Source organism: Oratosquilla oratoria, chromosome 1, assembly GCF_046742065.1.
Source record: "Oratosquilla oratoria isolate Oo_2021 chromosome 1, ASM4674206v1, whole genome shotgun sequence".
NCBI lineage: Eukaryota > Metazoa > Arthropoda > Malacostraca > Stomatopoda > Squillidae > Oratosquilla > Oratosquilla oratoria.
This window is the reverse complement of record NC_134777.1, coordinates 131,763,061-131,775,560: the sequence shown is the minus strand read 5'-3', so window position 1 is coordinate 131,775,560 and position 12,500 is coordinate 131,763,061. Positions and strand designations below refer to the sequence as shown.

The 12,500-nt window shown below is 38.6% G+C and overlaps 1 protein-coding gene across 3 annotated transcripts in view; it reads left to right on the top strand.

Moving 5' to 3' along the window:
- ChT (choline transporter) overlaps positions 1-12,500 on the top strand; it is a 164,363-nt gene that overhangs the window by 70,833 nt on the left and 81,030 nt on the right. For all 3 annotated transcript variants that reach the window (XM_076187995.1, XM_076188004.1, XM_076188014.1), the window contains exon 2: positions 3,810-4,284. In XM_076187995.1, the coding sequence (XP_076044110.1) occupies positions 4,116-4,284 (169 nt within the window). In that variant the 5' untranslated portion in view covers positions 3,810-4,115. The remainder of the gene's footprint in view (positions 1-3,809; positions 4,285-12,500) is intronic.

The following is a 12,500-nucleotide window of genomic DNA, read 5'->3' as shown; positions in this document are numbered from 1 at the left end:
TACTACTGGCGCCACCACTACCACCATGATTTTCTTCCTTCTCCTTTTCTTCTTCATCTTCTTCCTCTTCTTCCTTTTCCTCTTCTTCTTGATGCTTGACATCGATGGAACTGTGCCACACGACACGACCTGATGTCAGGTGGAGGAGGCTCTCTATCTTATCTCCGATGGCTCTTTCATCTTTCTTTTCTCGTTTTCAGTCGAATTCTGCATGTGATATCCAATCCCAGGCATACGTACGCGTGCGCGCGCTCGTGTGTGTGTACGTTTCCCTGTGTGTGTGTGTGTGTGTGTGTGTGTATGCGCGAATGTCATTACTTTTTTACATATAGATATCGCAAGAATTCTTGGTATACGATCTTATCTTTCCTGTCAATTCAAGTAACGTAGTTAGTTATCTATGTACACTTACGTAGCTTTAGTTAAGATGTAACTTTACTTAAGATCCTAATGCCTCTTGCCGCAAAACCCCTTTGTAGTAACTAAAAGCTAAATACACTTAACTTCTCTAAATATTCATTTTCCTTGAATTTGCAAATCAAATATTGACCTTTCGAGTACAATACATTTTTCATTTTCACGTGATTTTTTTTCTTCGATTTTTGGAATGAATTTGGAAATGCTCATATGGGTTACATTTTTTTTTTGAGGGGGGGGGCACAATTTTGGGATCGCCTGTGTATCTAAGAATAGCAGTTTCGAACCCCAAGTGTCGCTTTCGTCTCTCCCCGCCTCTGCCTCTCGGTGACGTCATAGCAGACAGACACAGGAGGATGAGGGAGAGAGGATGAGGAGGACGGGAGCAGAGGAGGAGTAGGCTGAGTCTTACCCTTGTTTTGGAGCCTTTTCTCACTCCTCCTTTCCTTCCTTATTTCATTCCTTCCTTTCAATCCTTCTTTCCCTCCTTCCTTCCTTCCTTCTTTCTCTTCTTCCTTCCCTCCCTCCTTACTTCCCTCCTTTCCCTCCTTCCTTTTTTTCCTCCTTCCTTCTTTCCTTTCTTCCTTCCGTCTTTCCCTCCTTCCTTCTTTCCCTCACTCCTTCCTTCTCTCACTCCTTCCTTCCTTCCTTCCTTCCTTCCTTCCATCCTTCCTTCCTTTCTTCCTGATGACAAAAGAGAAACGAAATCCATCCTCACCGTCTTTGATTTAAACAATTATCGTATCAGGAACCGTAAGCGGTTTTAGGCGAATTTCGTACGCAAAGATCTCTTCGTTCTCTTACGCTTGAGCCTAATGGGTTATGCTATAGCTTCACTGGTGCTCTCAGCATTCGTTGGTTGGTTTAATGGGCCTAATCAAGGTCCAGTGTCCAACACTCGTCTATTATACACTTGTACTCAAAGGAGGAGCTTGAGGTCATTCGATGGTTACATTACACATAGGCAGAAATGTCCAAACTCTATCGATCCTCGGCACTCAGTATTACATCATCCTATACTTAGTAAAACACTTGGTCGGGTGATGCTTAGTCAGTGAGGGCTCTTTCCACACTGGATTGTCCTGTCTGAGTGTGAGAAGGACAGTCGTGCGTCACGTGACGTGAATGAAATGCAAAGTGCAAACACACAAAAGTCCTCTTACAAGTGATACCCGCCCATTTTACTTAAGGGTCATCTTGATTACTTAATGTTCTCTCTGTTGGAAATCTAAATCAAGGAAAGTTCCAATACCCAGAAGGAAAAGCATAAAAATATATCAAATTATGGATACCAGAGACACTTTCCATTAGTCTGTTGCAGTCTGGAAAAGATATTTTGTTCTTGATGCATGGGATTTTCAAGTTGCAGATATTTTCAATTTAGATAAGTATCTGTAACAAGATGCATTCTTTTAGTGTCGGTCTCAAGAGCAACACATGAACGAGGAAGATGAATTTTATTTGAATTCTAATTCTAACCTCTCACCGTCTCTATGAATTTCCTTCATCTGAAGAAAATCGCCTAGTGGCAGTTATAATAATCATTAAAGCCGTGGCATTCCCTTCTGAAGCCAGATAATCTTCGACTTGTTCGGTCTTTATATAAGCCCAGCCTCTACTCTCCCACTCCCTCATTCCCTTCCCCTTCACGCCAAGAACATTCCTCTCTCTCACTCTTATTTTTTTTTTCATTTCTTCCTCTTTCATCCCATTTCTCTCTTCTGAAGTCAAATATTTATCTTCGACTTGTTTGGTCTTTATATAAGCCCCTCCCACCCCCTCCCGACTCTCCCACTCCCTCATTCCCTTCCCTTCACGCCAAGAACATTCCTTTCTTACTCTTACTCTTTTTGTTTATTCCTCCTTCATCCCATTTCTCTCTTCTGAAATCAAATATTTATCTTCGACTTGTTTACTCTATATGTAAACCCCCACCTACACTCTCCCACTCCCTTGTTCCCTTACCCTCACAGCTGGTGTGCAGCTGGCCTCCGAACTTCTAGCTGGTAAATACCCTCCACTTATTTTGCCAGATTCTTCCACATTACAGCCTTCCACCACCGCATGATGTCTACAAGTCCTCTTTTCATCGTGGACACTTAAACCTCGTCTTATACTGTGGAACATGATCTAAATTTGCAACACAATCCATCACATAGTGTCTACAAATCGACTTCCATCGTGGACAGACCCATAATTCGTCTTATGTCACGGAACAGAGTCTCAATTTCTCAATGCAATCCATCTCGTGGTGTTTATAACTCAAATTACGTCGTGGTCAGACCCACAACTTGTCTTATGTCACGAAATAGAATTTCAACTTGCAGCGCAATCCATCTCATGATGTCTATAACTCGACTTATGTCGTGGACAGTCCCATAACTCGTCTTATATCACGGAACATCATCTTATAGCCTACACTCAAACCTCGATCACATGAGATCTACAACTCTGCTTCTGTCGTAGGACCCAAAACTCGACTTATACGGCAAAACAAAATCTTATCCTCGGCTATAGATCTACAGTTTGTTCTTTATCTTTGTCCCAAAGTGGAGTGATCACACACATCCTTACATTACTCCCTACTGTCACGCTGAAATTTCGACCACATGAGATTTACAGCTCCGTTTCTGTTGCAGGACCCATAACGTGTCTTATACGGCGAAACAAAATCTTATCTTCGACTACGAATCCACAGTTTATTCTTTACCTTTGTCCCAAAATGGGGTGGTCACACCCTTACATTACTCTCTACTCTGAAGCTTCAACCTCGACCACGTGAAATTTACGACTGTGCTTGTGTTGCAAGACCCGAAATTCGTCTCATACGATGGAATAAAAACTTACCTTCGACTATGGATTCACATTTTATTCTTTACCTTTGTCCCAAACTGGGGTGGTTACACGTATACTTACATTACTTCCTAATGTCAAGCCTGTCATCACTGTCAGTGACACACATAGTTCATCCCTCATCTATTTCTGGACTCAGAGATAATACTAATATCTCTATCCACCCTCCCTACTTCTATCACCTCCCGGTACTGTGCCTCCTTGACCAACAGTGTCTTCACCCAAATTAGAATATTGGAATCATCGACCCAAACATTTTCTATAGCGCCATTCATTCTGACGCCGCCTCGATATCCTTCAGTACCCTCGTCTTCATCTTTTTTGAACACATATATTTTCATAGATTATATTACTGGTTGTTCATCAAATAAAAATGTGTAAAGCAAATGATATTGTAATGAAGTTGTTTTTATGCCCGATGTGATAAGTTTTGATTGGTGTTGATAATTTGGTTACGGTTGTTTTATATGTATAAATAGACATTTTTTTTTCGTAAAGACTACTTTCTAATTCCTTGTTTTTTCTTCTTTCCCTCACAGGTCTCCCTAGAACTGCCATCGCCTTTGGGAGCTGAAGCCAGAAAGAGAAAGAGCGAGGGAGAGAAAGAGAGAGAAAAAAGGGAAAAAGAGAAAAAGAAAGATCTCGCGTGTTGTGACAGGACCATAAAGAGGAGAACACTTTCCTAAGGCCAGAACACGCGCCGAAACCCAGCAACCCCCCATCTTCTCCAAAGTTAAGTTCTTCCTTCTTCTGCTGCTCTCCATCCCACAAGGAGCACAGTTTCTCCGTATCGGGTCTTTGAGAATAAAGAGCCTCTCTCGAGACTTCAAAGGGAATCTGAAGCCATGCCGATCAACATTGGAGGTTTGGTGGCTATCGTCATCTTCTACCTGCTCATCTTGGCCGTCGGGATCTGGGCTGCCCGCAAGAAGCCTCCAGGAGATGACGATGCTGAGGATGTGATGTTAGCGGGGAGAAGTATAGGTATCTTCGTGGGAATCTTCACAATGACAGGTAGGGTTTCTTAAGTTCTTGGGGGTCTGTATATCTCCACAGACACACACACGCACACACACACACACACACACACACACACACACACACACACACACACACACACACACACACACACACACACACACACACACACACACACACACACACACACACACAAATGCCTGATAACATGTGCAAGCTGTTTTGCTCGCTTCATTGCATTTGAAGCCATCAGGCATCCAGAGGTATTTCTTCTGTCTCTGGAATCCCTGGAATAATGCTTCCAGATTTCCAGATCCATAATCAGCTGTGTTATTCTTAGAAGCGAAGTTAGATATTGCAAACGATTGCAATGCTCAAGGTCGCTTTACAATATTCATCCTTTAACTTCATTGACATTACTTCGCCTGTTATTGATGTGTTGCTCAGCAATGTGTATGGTCACGGAGGTGAATGAAATCAGTGAAATAGTCAAGAACTGGTTTCCCAACACAATGGTTAACGAATAGAAAAGACTTGATAACCATGCACTGAGCTCTGAAACAATTGCTTCTTTTAAGAGAAGATAATCTTATGGAGGGAGATGGAAGGTGGTAAGCGTAGGCCTTATAGTCTATTGCAACCATTTGGCGGCAGAAGGATTAAAAGATATAGGGCCATCCGGTAGATAAGTAATAAAGTGGCCAAAATCATGGAAGGCAGATGTGGAGGGAGTGAACATGAGGGGGTGACCTAGGATGAGATGAATGGATGGGGTGAAAGGGGCTTTGGGGAAGAGGGGAATGTCTGTTGAGGAAGGACGGGAGAGGACAGACCGTATACACAGTATATGTATATATCAAACTACACACACACACACACACACACACACACACACACACACACACACACACACACACACGCACACACACACACACACACACACAACACACACACACCCACACACACACACACACACACACACAACCACACACACACACACACATAGATATATAGATATATATATATATATATATATATATATGTATATACATGGCTGCTTGTTATTGTGGCAAAGTAGCATGCAGTTGATACTTTAGGGTCTATATGGGGCGCCCCTACGGACCAGAGCCACACATCATTTTGTCTATGATAGAGGAAAACTCTTCATAGAGAAATGATGACACTTTTATACTACGACTGTCCCTCCGTTATGCTGTCCCCCAACCCCTTGCTGCTGTCCTGTACCATTTCTCTGAGTATTCGTTTTCTGCTGTGGGGGAATTCCCTGTGGTGGGGGAAAAGAATACTGCCACCAAGTATTTCCACTTGGATCGTAAGAGGCGAGAAGAAAGGGACGGGGAGTGGGACTAGGCATCCTTCTCCTTGTAGCCCCACAGGGGATATTCCTAAACGAAAAAGTAAAGGCATAAGAGGGTGTGGGAGTTTTCCGACCAGCACCCTAAGGTTTGGGTCTTTTAATGTGCGTGGATGTGGTACAGATGAGAGTAAAAGGGAAGAGATAGGTAATGTGTTTGTGAGAAGAAAGATGGATGTGTTGGCTTTGAGTGAAACTAAGTTGAAAGGGAAGGGTGAGTGTAAGTTTGAGAGTGTAAGTGGGAGGTTATCAGGAGTGAAGAGAGGGCGAGGGAGGGAAGGGGTTGCTATTCTAGTAAGTGAAGAGATAGGTAAACGTGTAGTGGAGTGGAAGGAGGTTTTCTCAAGGATAATGTGGATGAAGGTGAAACTGGGAAAGGAGATGTGGGTCTTTGTAAGTGCATATGGGCCTGGCAGTGAGAAGAGTGTAGAAGAAAGGGAGGCCTTTTGGATAGATTTACATGAATGCATAGAGGATTTAGGGAGAAATGTCAATGTAATAGTACTGGGAGACCTTAATGCTTGGGTAGGAAATGGTCCAATTGATGGAGTGGTTGGGAAATGTGGAGTGCCAGGAAAGAATCGTAGTGTAAAGTTGATGGTGGACATGTGTCTAGAAAAAGAGTTGATGATAGCAAATACAGTGTTTCGGAAGAAAGTCAAGCATAAGTATACATGGGAGAGGGTGGTGGATGGAAGGGTGGTAGATAGAGCGTTGATGGATTATGTAGTGGTAAATAGGACTATGATAGGAAGAGTTAAGGATGTACATGTGCTAAGAGGAGAGGGTGGGGGAATATCAGATCATTTTTTGGTGGAAGGTAAGTTGAGAGTGGAGGATAGATGGAGAAAGAGGAAAGGGACAAAAGTTAGGGAGGTGCTTAGAGTGAACTCTTTAAATGAAAATGAAAAGGAGAAGGAGTACAAGAAGAAGCTGAAGGAGGAGTGGGAAGGAGTGAAGGATAGAGTAGAGCTAGGTGTGGAGGAGGAATGGGGATGGTTCAAGGAGGGAGTCACAAAGTGTGCAAGGATGGTGTGTGGAACAAGAAGGGCAGGAGGAAATAGAAGGAAGGGTAGTGAATGGTGGGATGAGGAAACAAAGAAACCATTGTATGTGTTCATGAATATTATCTATATTTATGAAATTAATGTTGCCACAAATTGTGATAGCCTTTGTAAGGAGAAAGCATGTAAATGTAAAGTGATTGTAGAACTTTACCAAATGTTAAAATATTGACTATTTTTATTTGATTTTTTCGCGGGCTGAAAAATAATGAATCCAAAGATATTTAAAGATTCCTTTAATTGTTCTTTTATGGCCGAGTATATTTTTATTTCTAAAGGGCGTCTTCCTCCTCAAATTAGTTTCTTTCTATCTCAACATTTTACCTTTTCCACTGAGTTATATTGATACATGTAACATTTCTTCACAAATACTATCAAAATTAAAATGATCATTTGCCCGCTGCAACGCGCGGGTAATTAGGCTAGTGATATATATATATATATATATATATATATATATATATATATATATATATATATATATATATACACAATATATACCTTGTATATATATATATATATATATATATATATATATATATATAATGTATATATATTCATATATATATACATATATATATATATATATAATATATATACATATATATATATGTATATATAAAATATATTATATACATGTGTATATATATATATATATGCATAATATATATATATATATGTATATATATAAATATATATATATATACACACACATATTCATATACATATATATATATATATATATATATATATATATATATATATATATATGCGTAAATAACCACTAGGAAAAGTAAACTAACGACGCAGAGCGCTTTCGTGTAATTACACGAAAGCGCTCTGCTTCGTTAGTTTACTTTTCCTAGTGGTTATTTACGCATTTGTAAACACACGCTCCTAGTGTTTTTATTGCATATATATATATATATATATATATATATATATATATATATACACCTATATATATATACACACATAGATATACATATATATATATATATATATATATATATACATAATTATAAATATATATATATACATGTATATATATATATACATGAATACATATATATATATATATATATATATATATATACATGTATATATATATATGTACATGTATATATATATATATATATACATATATATATATATATATATATATATGTGTATATATATATATGTAATGAATGAATAAATAATGAGATAAATAAGTGAATAGATCCATAGATACGCAGCGAAATAACCAAGTGGATAAATAGTGAAATAAGTATATAAAAACATATATGAATATGTTGATGAATAAATAAGCAAATAAAGAAAGAAAGAAGTAATGAAAGAAGTAAATAAATATATAGGTGAATTAATACTGAATAAATAAATCAATACATAAATAAGTGGATGAATACAAAGTAAACAAATAATTAAATGCTTTAGTAATTTTTTTAATTAATTAAGGAGTGAATAAATAAATGATAAGTGAATGAATGAATGAATGAATGAATGAGTGAATGAATAAGTGAACGAATGAATTGATGAATGAATAAATGAATGAACAATTGAATAGATGAATGAATGGGTGGGTGAATGAATGGATGATTGAATGAATGGATGAATAAATAAACAATGAATAAATGAACAAATAAACAAATAAATAGAATAATAGATGAACACGTAGATGAATAACCAAATGACTAAATAGATAAGTAAATAAGTGAATAAGTGAGATAACAAATACATGAGTAGGTTAAGGTAAACAGACAATCAGATAAGAATAATAGACAAGGTAACAAATAGGTAAATAGGAAGTAGATAAATCAAAAGTGTATGGTTGAAAGAAATGTTATAATCTGGTATAGGGCGTGATAAAATAGAAGCACATAACAAATATGTGCTTAGTATTACTTCAATACATTGTTTTGTGTCGGTTTTAACGTCTCGAACTCTCTCTGTTAGGAGGCTAGGACGGTGCCCCTTACCAAGGGTTTTGTAGCATGGAATATAATGAACTATGCCCTTGGTCCAACTCGCTGGCGGCCAGCGAGTATCCTCAATATATTGTTGATTACACATGTTCACTTTAAACAACATTTGTGCTCTGGCTCTCTGGGCGAGTCCCCACTGCACTATGTACATTATGTACACAAAGCTTCCAGTTGCCTGATGTACGACAATTTGTACACATGACCCTTTTATTGTCTGATGTACAGTTTTTTTTTTTCTTTCAACTAAATTGCACTTTTCTGGTAACCAGGGCAGGTGGCATGATTGTTTTCCTCTCACCATGAAGCAGTTCGAAGTTGAGGTCTTTTATTCAACCAGACTGTTCGCCCTGAAGTACAGAATTGGCCCCAAGTTAATACATCAGCTTTAGTGGTCATAGAGTTTAGAAAAAGGGCAGTTGCTGAGGCGGAGGGTCGGTGAACGTGTTCGTTTGCTGAGAAAAATAAAACCGAAAAGAAAAAAAGAAAAGATAAATATTAGATTAAGCACAGGTTAAGACTAGGTAAGGTTAGGTTAGGCTAGTTTAGGATATCTTTGATTAGATTAAATTAGCTTAGGGTAGGTTAGGATATGTTAGTTTAGGATATGTTAGGTTAGGTTAAGTTAGGCTAAGTTATGTTAAGTTAGATCAGGTTAGATTAGAATAAGTTAGATTAGATTGAATTATGTTAGGTTAGATCAGATTAGGTTAAGTCAGGTTTCTTTTGCATTTGGGTCATACATACTATATACCTAGTCTGACGGAATTAGGCCGATTTATTTTTACCAAATTCTCTTCCCTGTCGTTGAGAGGGGATTTGATTTGATCTCTGTATGTAGATCAGTCCAAAACTTGGTCTCTCGCTCAAGTTTTATGATCTTGTCAAAGACCGGTGCTCCCAACAACCATCTATGCCAAGACCACGTAGATGCAACTAAATTTGTTTTTTCGCTTTAGTTTTTTTAACCTTCGACTTGTCGTTGAATAGAATTGATTTGTTTATTTTTTCTAGGTAGAGAAGAGTTGTGTGTGTGTGTGTCTTTCAAATATATTTCTGGTGTAGATTTTGAGCTTATAGGTCATTTCAGTACATCATGTATATGTTTTTCTGATACGTTTACTTACCATTTTTATTCAGCACTGTATCTAGTTGTATGTATAAGAAAATTTAGAATGGGCCAATTACTCTGGAACTCGTGAGAATATGGTCGTGAATTCGATTCCCGGGACCTGGCGGGGGTTTGGCCATACCAGGGGTTTTTCACTTCCCACTGCGCGGGAATGGGATGCTCAGTTTATTTCATAGTAAAAACTGAACGTTTCTTGATGGAGTGAAAAAGAAAAGCTGAAGAAGAATTGCCCTCTTAAGACCCGAGAGTTCAACAAATCACATAAGAAATACTATCACTGTTATGATCTTTTCTTCGACGGTGTTATTCTTGTAGACAATTATGGAAAAAATAACTTGTTTAAAGTGAAATCCAATCTGGTTACGGCTGTTTTAGACGTTCTGCGTGGCAGAACGGTAGCATACGTGACGCGTGACCGTAGGGGCTCAGGGTCGAGGCTTCGCGACGGCCTAATTTAATGACTTGTAAACAATCTTGCATCACATAGGTTAGTATTCTTCTTTTGCACCAATTCCACATTCCAAACAAAACGTAATCACACACCTGGAATAAATAAAATAAACAAAGAACAGGGCTACTGGAGGTCATGAAGTTCCATGACAATCTACATTCAGGCACATTTGTCATCAGGAAAGCTTGAAATAGTTCACAATTTTTTTTTCTATTTATTTTTTAATTGGGTTTTAATGGATTCTGATTGTTAGCCTCATTCTCTTACTTGTCCTCATTTCCATTCTCTTTGCTATCCTCATTCTCTTTCTCGTCCTCATCTTTATCGTCATCCTTTTCTCTATCTCTATTTTCATCCAAATGTTTAGCCTCCTCATTCTCAACCTCATCCACATTCTCATTATCATTCTTAATCTCATCCTTACTCTCGTCCTCATCCTCATCTTCACCCTCACCCTCACCTTCACCCTCATCCTCATCCTCATCCTCTTCCCCATCCTCATCCTCAATCTTAACCTCATCCTCATTCTCATTCTCATTCTCATCTTCACCCTCGTTCTCACCCTCATCTTCACCCTCCTCCTCCTCCTCCTCATCATCCTCATGCTCATCCTCATCCTCATCCTCAATCTTAACCTCATCCTCATCTTCATTCTCATCCTCATCCTCATTCTCATCTTCTCCCTCGTCCTCACCCTAATCTTCACCCTCATCCTCATTCTCATCCTCATCCTCATTCTCATCTTCACCCTCATCATTATTCTCATCCTTAATCTCATCCTCGTACTTATAATTGTCCTCATTATCACCATTCCTCATCCTCATCCAACCATATCTTCCTCCCACCTCTCCTCCTCCTCATCATCACCATCGTTATCTTCATTTTCCTATCACTCCCCATTTTTCCAGTACCACCAGAACCACCACGATGATGATGGTGATGATGATGATGATGATGATGATGATGATGATCGTCGTCATTGTCGTCGTCGTCGTCGTCGTCATCGTCGTCGTCATCATCATCATCATCATCATCATCATCATCATCATCATCATCATCATCATCATCATCATCATCATCATCATCATCATCATCATCATCATCATCATCATCATCATCATCATCATCATCATCATTTCTATCATCCTAAGCTACCACCACCACCACGCCCGTCATGGCCTTCACCGCCATGCCACTTTTGTCTGCAAGGAAGGGTATTAGGATAGGTCGATGCCCAGGGGCGTTGTTGGGTTGATGCTGCGTGGGCTCTTCAGTCTCTGAGCACTTGTAGTTCCAGGTATACTTATACTTGACTCTCTCTCTCTCTCTCTCTCTCTCTCTCTCTCTCTCTCTCTCTCTCTCTCTCTTTCTCTTCCTAATGGATTCCCTGGTTTCGGTGAAATGTTCACATTCATACCAGAGTGTCCCAGTAACACCCCCTCCCCACACCCACCAAGTAAGTCAAAGTCACCGTTGGTTAAAACACCTTTCCCTCCCCCTCTCCCAAACCCCTCCCCCACCCCCTCCCCTTCTCCCACTCCAGCAAAGGCTTGGGTTTTTTCCCAAAGATATTACGATTTGCTTCCAAAGCAAAGACCCTAGAGGAAGAATTTTTAAAATCTTTTGGAAGAATGCCAACGAGAAAAAAATCCTTTCATAAGTACAAAAGAATGAAGGAAACTGCAAGAGACCGTAGGGCCTACACTAGGCAGTTCCATCTTCATTACCACCTGTCATCTCTATCCATAAAGTTATCTGATCTTCAGGATTACAAAGGAAGAGAATGGCGACAGGAGACCTTTTGGTCTATAACTAGGTCGGATGCAAAAAAAAAAAAAAAGTAGCAATGATAAATAAATAAATAAAATTATAATAATATAAATAATAATAAATATAATAAGTAAGTAAATAAATAGATAGGTAAAGTTAAATAATAAACAGGTAAATAGTAAATAGTAATAAATTGACAAATAATAATAAATGATAATCAAGGAAATAATAGACCGACAAATACTAAAAAACAAATAAATAGATAATATAAAATAAATGCCAGGCATTACAAAATCTTGCTTAGGTGTTTATCTAAATGAATCTTAAAGCTTCGAACTGAACTACATTGCACTGCTTCTGCAGGAAGTTTATTCCATTCATTAACTATACGGTTGGCGAAGCACTTTCTACCCACTTCTAAATTAAATCTATTTCCTGACAGTTTGAGACCATTATTTCTTGTCGGATTCAAATTCAG